This window comes from Nipponia nippon, unplaced genomic scaffold (genome assembly GCF_047370975.1).
Source record: "Nipponia nippon isolate SJK-2023a ecotype South Korea unplaced genomic scaffold, ASM4737097v1 scaffold_2, whole genome shotgun sequence".
NCBI classification, from domain to species: Eukaryota; Metazoa; Chordata; class Aves; order Pelecaniformes; family Threskiornithidae; genus Nipponia; species Nipponia nippon.
Window position 1 is genome coordinate 2,896,700 of NW_028262336.1, and position 18,739 is coordinate 2,915,438.

The 18,739-nt window shown below is 42.9% G+C and overlaps 1 protein-coding gene across 1 annotated transcript in view; it reads left to right on the forward strand.

Annotated features, from left to right (window-relative positions):
- Positions 1 to 2,545: 2,545 nt before the first annotated feature.
- Positions 2,546 to 18,739, forward strand: part of POLQ (DNA polymerase theta) — a 54,577-nt gene continuing 38,383 nt past the window's right edge. The window contains exons 1-8 of the mRNA XM_087756434.1: positions 2,546 to 2,670; positions 5,238 to 5,420; positions 6,493 to 6,623; positions 8,033 to 8,189; positions 12,526 to 12,634; positions 15,281 to 15,500; positions 17,389 to 17,533; positions 17,631 to 17,777. Coding sequence (XP_087612560.1) covers positions 5,351 to 5,420; positions 6,493 to 6,623; positions 8,033 to 8,189; positions 12,526 to 12,634; positions 15,281 to 15,500; positions 17,389 to 17,533; positions 17,631 to 17,777 — 979 coding nt within the window. The 5' untranslated portion in view covers positions 2,546 to 2,670; positions 5,238 to 5,350. The remainder of the gene's footprint in view (positions 2,671 to 5,237; positions 5,421 to 6,492; positions 6,624 to 8,032; positions 8,190 to 12,525; positions 12,635 to 15,280; positions 15,501 to 17,388; positions 17,534 to 17,630; positions 17,778 to 18,739) is intronic.

Below are 18,739 nucleotides of genomic sequence, written 5' to 3' on the forward strand. Positions count from 1 at the left end.
CGTGGCACAAGCTAATCCTGTGTTGGGAAAGAACAGCAATCATAAATTGTGATGGGTGCTTAATTGCAGAAGCAGCACCCCGGTAAGTTTTAAGTTACGGGGCCCTGCAGCCTGACCAGAGGCCTCGGGCGTGCCGCGGGTACCGGGAACACCCTCCCGCCTCCAGCAGACGGAGGCGGCACCGCTCCTGGCCTTTCCCTGCTCCCGCTCGGGCCGCTGGTACCGCGGCCGCCGGCCCGAGGCACCGAGCTCCGCCGCCCCCGCGCCCGCCGGGGCCCGAGAGCCGCCCAGCGGCCGCGCCGGGCCGGGCAGCGCCTACCGCGCCCTGCGGGGCGGTGCTGGGGTTTGAATGGCGCGGCGGGAAGATGGCGGCGTCAGCGCTAACGGCGTCGCCGCAGCCTCGGCCGCGGAGCTCCGCAGCGGCAGCTCGGGCGGACCGGCCGCCTCCCGCGGGGCGGGGAAGGCTGCCCCGCTCGGCCCCGCCGCTCCCTGCCGGGCTGTGCTGAGTCCCCCGCCCGGCCTCGACCTCTCCCTGCGCGGCAGCGGGAGCCCCGGCCCCGGCTCGGCAGGTACCGGCACGGAAGAGCGCGGCCCTCCCCTCCCGTTCCTCGGTCCCGCAACGCAGCGCGGGGGGGTCGGGACGTGGCGGGCGAGGGGGAGCGGGGCTGCCGAGGGCCCGCTGGGGTTGCGGCCGCGGGCCCTGCCTGCCGCTGCCCCGTGAGGCAACATGGCGCTGAGGCGCCGGCAGCGAGCCCGGGTGGGCCCGGGGCGGTGCTGGAAGGGGTCGGGGACCCTCTGAGACCCTCCCGGCCCAGGGTGCGGGGCCTTTGCCCCGGGGACGAGTGGCTGCCCTCGGGCAGAAGCCACCGGCGCTTCGCCCCTTCCTTTCTCCCTTGAGGACAGCGGCTGCAGTGGAGGGTACGTGGTTATGGCAAGACAGGTGGTAGCGTACAAATACGAATCGGGGGATCTTCCTGCCCTGTTCACTGTTCGGTTGAGGAAGGTAAGAAAATTTATGTTCTATGCTCGCTTCTGAAGTCGGGCTCGTTTCGTTGTCTGTCATTTAACGGTGGGCCTTATTCTTGGCTTGGCCTCTAGGTGATACCATAATACAACAGTCGGTATAGTCTGTATTAGGGATATGAGGCGCGGTTTACCGATGTCATTAAATTGACTCAAGAAAACAGTAAGCTGATAAAATGTATTGCATCTAGAGGCATCACTCGAAGTGGTCCTGGTTGGTGGCCTGATACCTGCAGATGCAGAGAAGTGTCGAAGATTTTTTTATATGACATCTTGCCTATTTGTACAAGGTGTTACATAAACATCTTGTGGCAAGATGTCATAGAAAGTGATCCTGCCACCAGCCGGGACCATTTAAAGCGATGCTTCCAGATGCAATACATTTTACTGGCTTATTGTGCTCTCGAAGCAAGAGAGAAGTCAAGATATATACAACATCTAAAATCAAGATGTTTATATAAACATCTTGTAACTTCATCTCTTTTCCAATTTTTCTGTAACTCTTTCATAGAATCATTAAGATTGGAAAGGACATCTGAGGTCATCAAGTCAAACCGTTAACCTAACTGCCAGGACCACCTCTAAACCATGTCCCTAAGCACTACATCCACATGTTTTTTGAATACTCCCAGGGACTGTGATTGCACCACTTCCCTGGGCAGGCTGTTCCAATGCCTAACCACTCTCTCCGTGAAGAAATTTTTCCTAATATCCAATCTAAGACTCCCCTGGGGCAACTTGAGGCCGTTTCCTCTTGTCCTATCTCTTGTTACTTGGGAGAAGACACTGACCCCCACCTCGATAACAGCCTCCTTTCAGGCAGTTGTAGAGAGTGATAAGGTCTCCCCTCAGCCTCCTCTTCTCCAGGCTAAACAACCCCAGTTCCCTCAGCCGCTCTTCATAAGACTTGTGCTCCAGACCCTTCCCCAGCTTCGTTGCCCTCCTCTGGACACGCTCCAGCACCTCGATGTCCTTCTTGTAGTGAGGGGCCCAAAACTGAACACAGTACTCGAGGTGCGGCCTCACCAGTGCCGAGTACAGGGGCACTATCACCTCCTTGGTCCTGCTGGCCATGCTATTCCTGATACAAGCCAGGATGCCATTGGCCCTCTTGGCCACCTGGGCACACTGCTGGCTCATGTTCAGCTGGCTGTCGACCAGCACCCCCAGGTCCTTTTCCACCAGGCAGCTCTCCAGCCACTCCTCCCCAAGCCTGTAGCGTTGCATGGGGTTGTTGTGACCCAAGTGCAGGACCTGGCACTGAGCCTTGTTGAACCTCATACAGTTGGCCTGGGCCCAACGATCCAGCCTGTCCAGGTCCCTCTGCAGGGCCTTCCTACTCTCCAGCAGATCGACACTTCCACCCAACTTGGTGTCATCTGCAAACTTACTGAGGATGCACTCAATCCCCTCATCTAGATCATCAATGAAGCTATTGAACAGGACCGGCCCCAGTACTGAGCCCTGGGGAACACCACTTGTGACCGGCCGCCAACTGGATTTGACTCCTTTCACCACCACTCTCTGGGCTCGGCCGTCCAGCCAGTTTTCTATCCAGCGGAGAGTGCACTTATCCAAGCCGTGAGGAGCCAGCTTCTCCAGGAGAATGCTGTGGGAGACAGTGTCAAAGGCCTTACTAAAATCCAGGTAGACAACATCCACAGCCGTCCCCTCATCCACCAAGTGGGTCACCTTGTCATAGAAGTAGATGAGGTTGGTCAAGCAGGACCTGCCTTTCATAAACCCATGCTGGCTGGGCCTGATCACCCAGTTGTCCCGCATGTGCCGTGTGATGGCGCTCAGGGTGATCTGCTCCATGACCTTCCCTGGCACCGAGGTCAGGCTGACAGGCCTGCTGTTCCCCGGATCCTCCTTCCGGCCCTTCTTGTAGATGGGTGTCACATTTGCTAACTTCCAGTCATCTGGGACCTCCCCGGTTGACCAGGACTGCTGATAAATAATGGAGAGTGGCTTGGCAAGCTCCTCCGCTGCTCCCTCAGTATTCTCGGGTGGATCCCATCTGGCCCCATAGACTTGTGGGCATCCAGGTGGAGTAGCAGGTTGCTGTTACCTCTTCAATTATTGGGGCTTTATTCTGCTTCCCATCTCTGTCTCCCAGCTCAGGGGGCTGAATACCCTGAGGATAACTAGTCTGACTATTAAAGACAGGCAAAGAAGGCATTCAGTACCTCATCCTTTGTGGTGATGTTTCCCTCCACATCCAATAAAGGATGGAGATTCTTCTTGGCCCTCCTTTTGTTGCTGATACATTTGTAAAAACATTTTTTGTTATCTTTAACTGCAGTGGCCCGTTTAAGTTCTAGCTGGGCTTTTGCCTTATCAATTTTCTCCCTGCATAACCTAACAATATCCTTGTAGTCTTCCTGAGTTGCCTGCCCCTTCTTCCAAAGATGGAAGAACGTCTTTAAAACGTTTACATCTCTCAGCCTCTTCTTCAGTCATGGCGTGTCTTCTCCCTGATGTGATTATGTTCTGCAAGATACAATTTTGTCAGCTTCTGCAAATGGAGCCGAGCAAGGCAATGTACATATTTCCACAAGACAGCTCCTCAAAGACGATTCAGTAAGTGGCACTCCTGTGTCCAACTGGCCCTATGTTCTGGAAGGGTTTTCTTTCAGAGAAATCTAATGCCCAATGCTTTTAACCAACAGTATGTATCTTCCTCATTTTGACCATTTCTTAGCATTTTTCTAGTAGGTAAAAAAGGTTAGTGTCAGTGATATACTTCTGTACATAGATCTTTAAGAACCCCTAAGGCGCAAGTTTTCAAACTCATGTTCAGTGCTAATCTAGATATTCTTCAAACAGCAGAATCATGTAATCCTTTACTCATTCGATTTTTTACACGTAGTTCATTGGTTTTAACATTAGGAAAGAAGCTTGAGATCCCATCATGTAGGGTTTTTTTCTTTTTATGTTTCCAAATCCTAATTCTGCCGTATTAGTCACATTTTAGCATAGGCAAATCTGGTCTCCGCTAAGTTCCCCTTGGGAAGCCTGTTCTGCTTCATGGCATACTGCTGTTCTCTCCTGATGGTGCTCAACTTGTTGTTTAGTATTTGTATGGTACTTTGATTATACAAAGTGAAACAAAGCTTTCAGAGCTAAGCTAGATCAGGTTTTTTATATATTTGTGGGGGGGAGAATGATCATGCACCAGTGACAGCTATGTTGGGATTAACCTCAAGAAGGCAGTTGAAATTTTTAGTATATTGAGAGTAAAACTACTGTCTGCTTATGCACGCTAGTATTTCTGATTTAGCCTGCCCTTATGCTGTCCAGAATGGTGGGAAATTTCTTTGAGAATTTTTTGAACGTGCTAGTAGAAGAATGGGTACAGTAGAGTCAGTACACACAATTACTTGTTTTTCATCTCGATTTGACAAGGTCTTTCACAAAATGCTGTTATGAGAACTATATAGTCGTGGGTGATAGGGGAGGCATTACTATGGATCAGAATCCTGTTTTCTGTCTCAGATGAGGAAAGGGACAAAAAGTTTGAGTTTTCTTAATGATTTGGAAAAAGGGAGGAGGAGGGGAGGGAGGAGGCAATATCTGTAGCTGGCACAAAATTATTTAGGGCTATAAAAACAAGAAATAAGCAGCAAGGAACTTAATTAAGCTAGAGGAACTGGCAATGTGGTGAAGATACTAATCAATGTTGATAAACTGAAGTAACACACATTGTGCAGAGTAGCTTGAGCTGCTTGTTTGGTTTATGTTGTTTTTTTTAATTCATCCGTAAAGCAAGAAAAAAGATTGGGCAGTTCTGTAATCTGTGAGTATTACTGAAGTCTCTGTAGCAATAATTTAAAAATGAAACAATCTGGATAAGGATGAGATGCCAAATACCTTGTAGTGCTGTTATATTAATCAGTGCTGAAACTCTCTGTTTGAGTATGTATTTGGTAATGGCTGCTGTGTCTCAAAAGCAAATATCAGAGAGTTTGGTGAAGAAATGATTTGAATGTGGAAAACCTTATAGGAGGAAAAATTGAAAAAATGTCAGGAGATCAGAAGAGTGGTGAAACATCCGTAGGAAATATTGAAAAATATAGGGAAGATATTTTCTTGTTACCTTTTCTCGTAATACAGGAGCTCGTAGAGAATTTTGACCTTTAGGTATGTAACCTAAGCGACCTCAGATTTAAGGATGATACTTGACTGTTTTTTTTATTTTTTTCCTCCCAAAGGGCAGTATCAGCAGGTAAATGTTCCTGAAGACCAAGCAGACAAGTTGCTCCTTGCAAGCTGGGGTCTTCCCAAAGCAGTTCTGGAGAAATACCGCAGTCTGGGAGTAGTACAGATGTTTGAATGGCAAGCAGAATGCCTAACGCTCGGACAAGTTCTGGAAGGGAAGAACCTAGTTTACTCAGGTATGCAAACATCTGACAAAACCAGTCCCCTCTAACTTTCCCAGTGCCGTTTACAAGAACATATTGGTGCTGAAGGGTGCTGATCTGACAGATAAAAAGGTCAAGATCCTTTTTTTTCAGGAGAGACCCTATTAAGATCTGTCCCATCACTGTAGCTCAGACCTGGCTTGATAGACTCCTTTCCAGATGTGAGGAGAGACTTTTTTCCCCATTTTCTCTCTTAATGTTCCTTTAGAAACTGATAATCAAAAGTCAGTTAATAATGACTCTCTTTTTTATTACAGACTATGTCAATCAGGAACTGAATTATAATAGCAATGTTAGATATACTTTTGAAAATTTTATTTACTATCTAATTTTTTCAGTCCCTTTATCATTTCTCTTCACCTAGTGTCTAGGGGGGTGCAGAAGGAGAAGTAGGACTGGGGGACTAGAAATCTGTGGAAAATGACAACTTGGGTGTCCACTTTCCATGGGAAGAAGGTCCCAGAGCAGCACTGGGAGGACGAAGAACTTAGAAGAGGGGCAGTTGATTTTCTTAGGCTTGGATTTGAGTTTTATTTACTTGGTTCCAGAAGACTTTGGGCCTAATTGCTGGGTGATGGCTGTCTCCCAGTATGTGGCATCTCCTCCAAAGTTTCCTGTGGTTGATAGATGGTGAACAGCAATGCTCGCCAGCCAGGAGGAGTTAAGATAGTTATGGGCTAGGTCAGTAAGGTGGTGGCTGAGATCTCCTGTCCAACCAAGAGACTGTAGCGTGTTTTTTTGTTTGGTTGGGTTTTTTTCCCCTTGCTTATCTCTGAGCTGCTATTGCTTCTGGAACAGAGATGAGAATACAAGCCTTAGTAGCGTGATGGAAGAGGCTAGAAGAGAAATACTTTGCAGTCTTCCTGACCCTTAATGGGGTTAACTGCAAATGTGGTTGTGGCTGTGGGAGAGGGGCATCAGTTGAAGAGTCCTGCCCCAAGTTCTCGAGTAACTGCTTCCTATGCTAGCTTTATGATGCTTGTTCTTTGGATTTTTTTAACGTTAAAAGTAATTAAAAAAAAAACCAACTTTTTTTTTTTTCCAGCTCCTACCAGTGCTGGCAAGACTCTTGTTGCAGAATTGCTTATTTTGAAGCGAGTCCTGGAGACTCGTAAGAAAGCTCTTCTCATCCTTCCCTTTGTCTCTGTGGCCAAGGAGAAAAAATGTTATCTGCAGGTACGTAGCATTCAAGGAGGGTAAATTTATGGGTTGTAGTTGTTGGGTCACATTTTTTAAACAGTCAGAAGTTTTTGCATGGATTTGAGGAAAAAAACCTTTGCAGAGTTGTTTCAGAAAGGATTTGCAGATAATTCAAAATTTGCTCTTGTTCTATGTTGGAGATAAAAAAATAAAAGTTTTGGCCAAAAAGGGAAACTTGGAAAAATTTTAAGGAGTCGATTAAAACATTTTATTTCAGCTTTGACTTTTAAAGCATTGTTACTTGCATTTATTCACAGATTTTATAATATACAAACTTTAAAGGAATTTTCTAATTAGATATTGTGTCTGAAAAACTACAAAGGGAAGGTGTCAACATTATCTGAAAGGAACTTTTTATTTTAGCTTCCCTTGGGTGTTCCACCAGAATTTTGTGCCTTTGATTTCACTTTGACTTTGCTGAAAATATGTTCTGACAGAATGTGGTTATGTCTTGGCTTCCTCACCCCAGCTATTTAAAAACAAAATTACAGTGGGAAGAGTCTTTTTAAACAAAAACATTTTTTATTGGAAGACTCTCATATAAAATATTGTTTTTATTAGCTAATGTGTCAAAGTAACAATTACTAAAAACAAATGCAAAACCAGCAGGCATTTTTGTTATAGTTTCTCACCTTTAAGACATTTTGGGTGTTAGTAGATGGTATCTTAGCCTTGCAAATTGCTATGAAATGTTACAAACTGAGTGCAAAAGCTACTTTGTAGTGATTGATAATGGAGATAATGCTTTTGCTTTAATCTTGGAAAGCTAGAGGATTATCGATGCTGTGTTCTACCACTCCTGGCCTAAGGTTTGGCCATAGCTGCACATACTTGAAATCATATGATATCCTACCCATCTGGTTCAAACATTTGTACCTTTTGTTAATGCGGTGTGTCATGTGCCAAAGCTTTAGCACTGCACTAATAAGCCGTGGAAGAAGAGAAGTTGTTGTTCCTTGACTGTCACCTGGGAGATGTGACATCTTTGTGTTTGGGGTCCCACATTTGGCTTTTGCCCCAGATTTCTCAGGAGCAAGGCTTCTTTGTACGTAACTCACTGGTACCATAAACTGTTGCACTGTGTGTTCTCTAACCTTCTTAATAGTAAATGTTTTCATACAAAACAGTGGCCCCCATCTCTTACTCAGTTACGTACACTTTATCCTGCGATGTGTACTGTGTAGCTTCTGCTTTGCAAATAAAAAACAACAGTGGAAAAAAAGTTAGCAGTAACTGCCTGAGCTGTGGCTTTAACCTGATGAGTTGGTATTATAAGTAGTAGAAATTGTGGTTGTAGGATACAGGCTTTTGTGTGGTTCCTACAGGCATTGGTCAGAATTCAGAGTTGTAACCTTGGCATGACATTCTGTATCCTTGAAAAACAGGCCCTGTTTCAGGAGGTGGATGTGAGAGTTGAAGGTTACATGGGAAGCCTGTCTCCTGCTGGACATTTCTCTACCCTGGATGTTGCTGTCTGCACCATTGAGAAAGCCAACGGTCTAATCAATAGACTAATAGAAGAAAACAAAATGGACTCACTGGGTAAAATACTAAGACTTGACCATTGCAGGGGGTAACGTTTATTACATACTCCGAGTACATGTGAAATAATGGGATGCTTAGTATTTGCTCGGTTCTGTATGTGACAGACATGCCACATAGAAAAATTGAGCAATTTTTCTCCTTTCAGAGCAGCTCTGATTTGGATTTAGGAACACAGGACTGTTCTACACAGCTCAGCAGCTGGTTAGTGAGTAGGTAGAAGCTGCAGGTTTAGTTTGTCTGACATGGATGACAATCCATGGACAGTGATTAGCTGCAATAAGCAGTAATTCCCATAGCTAGAAAATGTCTTCTAATTAATGAGATTCAATTAAAGGTCTGGGATATGTTTGAGTTCAGGAATGTATGTATGTTTGTTTGTTCGGGACAGAGATTGTGGCATCCGTTGTTTATCTTCACTTAGCTCAAGAAGGAGGAGGAATTGTGTTTGGTGCTCATCTGGGTCCAGATAAGTGGAATGAATACATAGAGGTCCTCTGAGTAGGCATGGTGTCTAGTAGGCATGGTGACTAGGAGGGCTGTGACATTCATTTCTCTCTAGTTTGCTGAAAAGCCCTCTGTCTTTGTAACATAGACTTCTGGGTCACCGTGGCCCTTATGTCCACTAGATAATGGTGGTATTCATTTAGTGTTTGGGAGAAGATACAAAACCTGAAGAAGCCCTACGTTTCTAGTGCACACTCGGAGAGAGCCATGTTTTCCCAGTCGAGTCAGAAGTTTGTTCTTCTCTTTGTTTCCCTGCTTGATAAAGCTATACCCAGTTATATTTTATACGGTAATCCCTCCCATCTTCAGTCTGGCCTGTAACATAGTTGGTTGCTATTTTACAAATATAAAAATTGGAAAACTAGATGAGTATCAAACTGCTCTGAGACCTCCACCTATGAAACTGCTGTTCCACGTGCATCTGGTGTCATAATATTTTGCAGCATTGTATATCAGAAGAGTTTTTTAAACACAAGGGAAAATAAGGGAAATAAAGCCTTGCAGGTTTTGTCAGAGTGCGAGATCATGGGATAACACATTCACACCTAGATCTATAGTGGTTGGATCACTGTGAATACTTTGGACTGCCAGTGGGCTGAAAGATGAGTGGATGACCGTGGTTGTGCAGCATTTTAAGCTCATTCAAATTAATTTTAAATAGGGTTAGTTTGATCCTAGGTCACCACACCATACAAGCTGTACTGCCAGCATAAAGCACAGAGTGGGGTCATGATGTCCATATTTATCTTGGCTTTGGTGCCTTGGAAGCATACTCAGTATATTAAAATGTGTTGTTTAATGTTATCATCTTTCAGAAGCTAGAGATATGCCAAATCCCTTTGGTTGGTACCTCCATTCCATCCCTGCAATTTGTTAGGCTCTCTTAAGATGAATGTACCTGAGAAGAGTCATATAAGTATAACCAGCCAAATGATTACAGGATTTGAGTTTGAATATGTGTCCTCCACACCGATACCTCCTTAAAGCATGATATTTTTCTTTCACCATTTGAAAACACCTTTGCTACAACCCTCCATTTCTCTTGTGCCCAATATGACTGTGTAAGTGAATAAGGGTAAAAATGTTTTTTTTTCTTTATATGCTTATTTGAAATTAATTTTTAAATTAAATTTGAGTTTAAAAATCATCTTTAAAGTAAGAAATTGACAAATTTTCTATTTGGAGATAAATTTTCATAAAAGCTGCAAAATACAGGCAATGAGCTGAAAATGCCAGTTTAACTGTCACCTAAAGCAAGCTTGTCTGAAACTGCAAGATTGTACCTCATTTTCTAATTAATTCTAAATTTAGACCAGTTCGTAACAAGGGTGTTTTATCTTTTGCGACGAGTTATTGGGAGATGACTGCAGTTCTGGCTGGATTCCATCTCAAGCTTGAGCTGTTCTTTTTGTTGATGTCAACCCCCTGCTGATAGCTCACAATGCCTTTGGAAATTGTTGAGAGGAACTCAAATCCTTTGCCTGGCAGAGTTCTCTTTGCTGTATGAAGCAGTTAAAAGCAATTTGGTGTTGCTAATTATTATATAAGGTATGTCAGTTTTGAACATCCAGGTACACAGGAGATGATATTCCTCTTGTTGTCCAGCCTCCTCACGCTGATGCTCAAGAAATTTTTAGGAAAGCGGATTAGAGAAGAATCTGCTGCCTTCTCAACGTGTCAGCTGGGAATGGATTTGTAATGTGCTGTTGTGATACTTAACTTGTTTCTTTTCTTAATTTAAACTTGAAATCAAAACATTACTAGTTTAATTGTATTTTAAAAAAAATTAAATCCTCCCTGCCTGACATTCAGAACTTTTTAGTTTTAAACTAAACTGTGGACTTAAAGCAGCCTAGTAAACATGTATGATAGCTCTCAGGTACTTTTTAGTAGGGTTTTTTTCCAGCAGTCTTCTAGGGATACACCTAATTTGCAGACAGAAAGAGGAGACTGAGGCTAGCCTTATTTTCAGTAGCAATGCAGTATGGTGAAATTCTCTCCCCACTTGCACTCCTGAGTTGCTTGTTGAGTAGAAGATACCATTGCATGCTGGGATCTGTAGTCCTCCTTGGCTGCAATTCCATTTTAAGATGAGGATAGCTTTGTGAAAAATTCTGGTTGCCTGATTGCTCCTGCTGTGTTATCCCAGTGGGTGTGTTCTGAGCACGGCCTGACTAGAGGAGAGCACTGGGCATGTGTGACAGTCGGGTCTCGCCAGCTTGCAGACTGCCAGGGTAATACAGTACGCAGGTTTAGCGTGGGTTTGAATATTTATTATAGCTGAGTAGCAGCAGAAGGTATAGAACAAGTGGCCCATACGACAAATAGTGGCATTCCCTGTGCTTTGGCCTGTAGGTACCACTAGTGTTCTATGCTTCATTTCAGGAAGCAAAATGTACTGCTGCTTGGCACAAAGACTGGAAAGATAACTTGTATGAATTTTGCTTCGGTAGGTATCTGATCGCACTGTCCTGTCTCAGCTGCTGGAAGAATTGAGGCAAACTGTTGTACGGGGAAGCAGGAAGAAGCTTTTTCTGGTAGCTGAATAAATATCAATTTGGTGACCAACGAATTACCATTTTTTACAAGTGAGCACAGAATAGAGGAAGTACAGGAAGACAGAGGAGCTGGATGGGTGGGAGTTTGTAAAAGAGGCTGATGAAGCAGCGCAGCACTCTTTTCTAACTTAAGTGGCTTGAAAGAGAAGGGGGGAGAAAACAGACGGAGAGAGAAGGAACATACGTAGGAAGGAGAGAAAAAAAATGAGAAGGAAAAATAGCATTGGAACAGATAATATAAGGTCACATTTGTCCTTAAGCTCCTGCTATTTTAGCTGCACCAGCAAGGTATTACATAGCTGCACCGAATATGAAAAAAGAATTCCACAGCAGCAGAACTAATGAAGCTTGGTGTCCTCCGTACCCTGGTTTTTTTGGTTGTTTGTTTTTTTTTTTTTAACCTTCCTTCAACCTCTTCAATGTTCCTGTGACCCTGTGAGCTGGCCAAAAAGGGTACATACCACTGCTGGTTGGGATGTGTGCGGGGGGTGTACTGGGTGGCTGAGCTGTAGTGGCTCTATGTTTTCTCCTCAGGGGAGACCCTAATCTGGTCTGTTGTCTCCAGCTGCTGATATTCAGAAAGCTTTTTAGACATTATTCTTTTCAGTATTTCTACACATCTTACAAATTTGATGGAGGTGGCTAATAGATTAAAAAATCATTTGCAGGAGGTAGGATGAGAACAGAGCAGTCATGTAAGGATTTTTTCATTAGAAAGCCAAAGCTAAGTAGTAGAGCTCATTCAGGTTTGGTTAATGAGAAAAGATATAATAGGAAGCAGGCTATGCCAGTGTAATTACATCTGCTCTAGGGTTTTTTTTCTGACATTACTGTATTAGTAAGGAGTAATGTTTTTAACTAAGACAGTGATGTCAACAAAACTTTTGACTAGCTCATTTGGGTGCTGGAATGTTCCTTTCCAGATATTCTGAGGCCTGGGGTTTTTTACTTGCAAAAAGGTTAGAGTACAGATGCTGCAATACTGTTTTGCGTGGTGGCCAGACTAACAACTCAACCTATTTATTTTTATTTTTTTAAAAGCTGATCACGTGTGTGTGAGGTTGTGGGGGGTGTGAAATGTTACGAAATTTCTCATGATTTGTCTCTCTCAGAAGAATCAGTGACAGAAGGAAGCCTTAGCGGTGTTGGTAAGCGCAGCTGGATTTGTGAATATAAATTTCAGTTCATCATGTGGAATATAAAAGGATCGAGGCTATCTGTTCTTAGTTTGGAGTTTTGTCAGATATAACCTGAGTGCTTCTCTTTATCAGGAGTGGTGGTTGTGGATGAGTTGCACATGCTGGGAGACTCTCATCGTGGATATCTGCTGGAACTCCTTCTGACCAAAGTTAGATATGTTACAGAGAAGGTTGCAAAACGGTGGGTAGACCAGGATGTCTGTGTTTTAATGCTAAATTGTGGATGGCTCTAAATATTTCATTCTCTGGGTGATTGGAAATTTGGGTTAGCTCCAGGGTTTTTATGAGAGTGATGACCTAAACTATTTTGGTTATTAAGGTCTCATCACACCATCTCTCAGGGGCCTGCCGTTGTAGTCAAAACCCCTTTTCCTCATGGTTTTCAATTTATGTGCTACCTTGGGATTTGTTCTCTCAGGAAAAGAAACAAGGCTGAAGCTTTCATTTACTTTTTTAGCCTATTTACGTTTTTTTTCAAAACTTTGGATTTCTTTTAACATTTTTGCTAGCAGACTGGCCCTGCTTAATTTTTCAGTGTTTCATGGAATGGGGTATTTATTTTACCGAAACATTCAGGTACTGTGGAAGAGTGGGCATGCTGTTAACTTGTCAAAGGTGAATTGATCAGAGGACTTAAGAGGGTGTGCCAGTATCCTGCTTAGCAGCACTGCTCGGGATGATCTGTGGTTTTGGTTGTAACATGCGATAGCCTAGTGGTTGCATGGTTTCTTGCCTTTAGCCCAACTGATTGGACACTGGGGAACAGATTAAATGTTTCAGAACAGCATTAGAAGCTTTTAAGAATTCAGTATCTAGATCCCCAGCACCAAACTGTCCAGCTGCTCCATAGTGCCTGAACACAGGCAAATGGAGGAGATGGTGCATCAGTCTTCTTAACCTTTATTGGTGGTGCTGAGAAGAGAGTCAAAATCACTGTTCCCTTAGCACCAAAAGCCAGATTTTCTCTGCCGCTTCCTGTCCTGTGAGTCGTACCGGTGCTGGGCTGAGCACAGACTACCTATTTATTTCTGGGGGCACTGCCATTTCTACATTGGCTCTCCACCAGACATTTTACCCAGTATTTCGCATCCTGATTTCCAGGATCCAGCAATGTTCTGGGTCTAATCTGGGTCTAATCTGACTTTTTCTCACGGTCTCCCCATAAGTCCTGGAAGCCACTACACTTCAGAGCAGCGTGAGTGGCTTTGCCACTCCTTTTACCTTGGCTTATCATGTAGCTGCAGCACAGATGCAGGACCGCTCTCTTGCTTTCCTCCCTTGCATTGCAGAAGCAGGAAGGAGGAAACATTTGTCGGGGAAAAAGGGACAAAGGGACAGATGCGTCAAGGAATGTTCCTGGGAAGACACAATACTTCAGCCTTTGCCATATAGGTGCTGGAGCCTGGATCCTGCATCTCTCCGTCATGGTCAAGGTGTCGGGGGTTCCCCATACCACTTACTGACATGAAGGAGGTGGCCATTATTTTTGTTTTGGAATCCACTTGGGATTCCTGGAGTTGAAGAACACTTTTTCTCTCAAACATCTTCCCAAGTCTGGGGTGGGTTTTTTTTGTTGTTGTTTTTTTTTTATTTATTTAATGGAAGCCACTTTGTCCAAATTCTTTAAACACTATCCAGCCTGACCTATTATCAGAATAAGCAGTGATTTTAAGAGCTTTTTAAGTGGTTAGGGGGATGTCCCACTGAAGTATAAGGCTGTGTCTTTGTGCCAAGAGAATGTTCTCTGATGGCTGTTGCCAACGTGGATGCCCTTGCTTCTTCATGAGGCTTTTGCAGACACAGCCAGAATTCTGCAGCAGATTTTTCTCCTCCCCAGTCAAAGAGAGTGTTGTGGAACTGGTATTTTCTTAATCCTTGAAGGTCAAAAGCTGCTTCAGGGGGGCAAATCTGCAACCTAGATGGGGAAGCTGTACCAGCAAATGCTTGAAGAGCTTGGGTAACAGGGTCTGCCTCTCCACATCTTCCTTATTTCTGTCTTGTCAGTGACTGTCCTTTTTTACTCCAGCTTCTGGGTAGTCTTCTTTCCTCTGTGTTGTCTTTGCCAGGATTACCAGGATCTTCCAAGAAGGTTTCTGAGCTCACATTGATTTGTCAGACCTTTCTCTTTTTTAAAGTCTCAATTTATGGCTCAGTGCAATGCAAATGGGTAGTTTTTAAATGTAGGCTTAGGAGCATTAAAAAAACGGTATTGTGTGGATGTAAAAGCCTGAATTAAAATATACATTTGGGTACCTCAATTAATGGTTTGTGTTTTCAAGTCTGTTAAGGGTCCATTAGTTCTCGCTACCTTCAGTGGAAGCTGCTGTTCAGCACTTTCAGAACTGAAGCTGCTTTCTTCTTTGCTGAACTAAGGGCTTTGGTTCCCAACTCTAGGAGGACCTTAGTCTAGTATTATTTGTCCTGAAATTGAAACAAAGGGAGGTGTTTTAATTAAGGCATTTAATCTTAGAAAGACTGCATTCCTTTATTTTCATGATCTTGTTAATGGCAAGGAAATAGTTGATTTATTTACTTGTTTTCAGTTTCTCCAAATATGCAGTTAGGTTATGGCTGTTGTTACCTAAAGAAGCTCAAAGTTTAGGTTCAAAATGATAAAAAGTTGAATTATCTTGTTATCAATGCATGACCTGACATTGTGTTTGCTAAAAGTAGAGTATGGCTTGTTTCTTTTTCAAGAAGTTGAAAAAAATAGCTTTGCACTTTAGACCCCAGAAGCAAGTAGATTGGGTTAGTTTTTCTGAGTGCTGTTTTCCAGAACAGTAGCCTGGGTTGTCACTAACTTCCATTTTCTTTTAACCACTTCTAGACAAGCGAAGATGACCGGTCCCGGTTTTGGTGGGATACAGATAGTAGGCATGAGTGCTACCCTCCCTAACTTGGGACTCCTAGCCTCGTGGTTAGATGCAGAGCTATACTGTACGGATTTTCGCCCTGTGCCCCTCAAGGAGTGGGTGAAAATTGGCAGCAACATTTATGATTCCTCCATGAATTTAGTGCGAGAATTCCAGCCCAAACTTCAGCTGAAGGTAACAAAACTGAGCAGTGGCTTTGGGATAACATCTTTTGTACAACTAAAGTTAAAAAGACAGCTACTGGTACGTTGGGTTTTTTTTTTTTAATAGATGACATGCCCGACTTCATTGTTTACTTCAGAGATTATATGCTCAAACTAAGGTCAATTTTTTTTTGCCTTCTACTGATTTAAACAAAAAACAGAACAAAACACACTTATACTCATGAAGTTCTTGAAGACAAAGTTGCCTTTGCAGCTATCTTGTTCTGAGCACTTGACAGGTATAGAGAGTTTGATTTTCCCCTTGCCCACTACCCTATCTTGTGTCCTGGAATCTACTTCATTTTCATAAATGAAGGTAAATATTTCCTGGTTAGGCCAAGGAATTTGCATTAATCATTGGGAGAATATATTTGCATTAAAATCTGGTATCGAACCTGCTTATGTTAAACTGCTAAATATCTAATTTTTTCAGTGATTAGAAGGCAGATGTCCATCCTGATTCTTCTGAATCTGTTTTCAGTATTTAGTCCTTTTGCACACGTGAAAAGGATATGAAAAGTGAAGAGTAACGTACTGTAATGATTTGGAAGAACCGGATGGGTAGAAATGGGAAATTCGCACTTCCTACTTGTAGGTTCCTTTTCTGTGAAGTCTTTGAAGGGTGAATTCTCTCCCCAGTCCTTTCAATTGCTTTGTGTGATACTGGTGTAGTAGTTGGACAATGTGGATTGAATGCCAACAATATTTTGGAATGTTTTGCACCCAGTTCTTGTTGTGCGCAAACGTTCTGTTGGCAGTAGCATGGTGGCACAGCGAAGAAGAAGGATCCTAGAAACAAAAGGAAATGTTTGTGGCAACAATATCTGGAAGCTTGCTTTTATGTGCTCATATTGAGAAGGTGATGTTTCATCTCCTTTTCTGGATATTTTTTGAAGGAGTTGCTTTGGATAGGTACTAAATTAAGTGAGAGAAAGAGCTAAACTAGGCTTATGACTCAACAGTTTAAGGGAGTTGGCTTATTTTATAAGACTGGGTGATCCTCTTGGGCTTGAAATCTATCAGTGGACCTTCAGACTTCTGTTCTGTGCCTCAGACTGGACCAGGAAAGGGAACTCGATGACCTCACCACTTCTGCTGAATTTGGCTGAATCCTTACTGAGCTTTTGATGTGTATATGCAGTTCCTGCCATTGCTCCCCTGTTTTCGTTTGCATTTCAGTGCTTTTTATTTCTCACTGTACGCCTACCTTTTTTCTCTCCCTCCTTTGGCCTGCTTGCTGCAAGGGAATCTGGCTTAGCCAAGCAAAGCAGATCAGCTGCAGGAACTCTCCTAGGATCTTAAAACCAAAAAGTCAAGCTGTAAAAGTAGGATTTTGCATGCACATCCATATAAGTATCCATAAAAGCCTTCCACTGTTCTCTGAACACTTGCAGTCTTTGGTCAGCAGTGCTTGCTGGGTACATCTTATTGGGGATGCTCAGACTACTACATCTCATGCTTTTAATTCAGACATCCTAATTGGTAAGTCTTCCTTAGTTGTTGTAGAGGGATGTTTTCCCTCGGAGCTCTTCCTAGTTCTTCCCCACTGCTGTTAGCCACGATGTGGAGGTTGCAGTGATTTTTTTTTGTGCACTGTGTGGCCTTCATTCAGAAACAGATTTGTGAAAGCAAGACGTAAAATCCTAGATTTATTTGTGGTCACACTCAGCAATGTGGTCACACTAGTGCTCGGACTTCCTAAAGCAAGATAGAAACTAAGATAACAGTGCTCCATCTTCTTTTTTTGCTCCTCTTTCTGACTTGAAGTAGAAGATTCCTACTATGACACAGAAGAATGATAGCATTTACAAACCCCATTCAGTGTGAGAGTGCATTGAAAATATTTTGTCTCAATTCAGGGAGATGAAGACCATGTTGTGAGCCTGTGTTATGAGACTGTTTGTGATGGCCATTCAGTCCTGCTTTTCTGTCCATCCAAGAACTGGTGTGAGAAGCTGGCAGACATCATTGCCAGGGAATTCTACCATTTGCAACAGGCTGAGAGTAAGAGAAAAGTAGTTAATAGAAGACTGTAGTATACACGGTGCCTTTAATGAAAATTAATTTTAGTAGAAACTATAAAAATATTTTCTCTCTCAAGGTTCTACAAAAAACTCAGCCCTTTCCCCAGTTGTTGTGGACAGAGAAGAGATTGATGAGGTTCTGGATCAGCTAAAGCGTTCTATCTCAGGTCTGGACTCTGTGCTCCAACGTACTTTGCCATGGGGAGTGGCATTTCATCATGCAGGTATTCCTGAATTTCTTGGTCTTGAATTCTGTAATGGTCAAGTCCTATGGGTTCTTTTTGCTGTAGTTACCAGCAATTTACCAGCTGCCTTTTGAAGCCTTCTGTAGTTTATGACTGAATTAAAATGCTTTGAGAATCTCATGGTTAGAGGTAAACTTGAAATTCTTTTATCGTGACCAAAGACTTTAATTCACTAATTGTTATGATAAGTCTTCTCTCTGTTGTGTTGGATAACAGCAATTTTTTAAATAAACTTAATTTTTTTTTGTGAAATGCCTGAAAAATTAGCTGATTTGCAGCCCAAGCATTTTCAAGTTGTCCCTAAAGCTGCCAGAGTATTTCAGAGCAATTTTCTTCAACTTAATACTGAAATAGATAAGTAAATAGAAGTAGCATAACAATGAAAATAAAAATAAAAGGAGCATGTGCCGCGAACACTTATGGCTAGATATTTTATATCTTAACGTAAGTAGGTAATACTGTATGTCACCTGTTGATCCACTGAGAGAAAGGACTGACTCTAGAAGAGAGAACAGTAGCTATGGCATTGAATATGTAGGGGGAATAATTCCAAATGCTTATAGAAAGTGGATTTCTTTTTCAAGAACAAGATTAGCCTGAAGCCCTCAAGGAAATGTAGAAAGATACATATTAGACCTGTAACCTAGAATGGAAATAATGAAGAAAGATTCCAGGGTCAGGATGGCAAATGACTAAATCCTAGTTCCCTACTGTGTTTGTTGCATCCAGTTTTCTTCTTTTTAATTAATTAATTAATTTATTTATTTATTTACTTGCAGTGCATGTAGATATGTAGTAGATAGTTGTTCATCTTGCTACAATGCGTACAAGCACCTTAGAAAAGAGAGTTTATAACTATTATTGTCAATTGAATAATGAAAACTTAATGGTGAAATTTTGCTTCACTTATGGTTCCAAAGAAGTTAACTGAGGTAACGTTG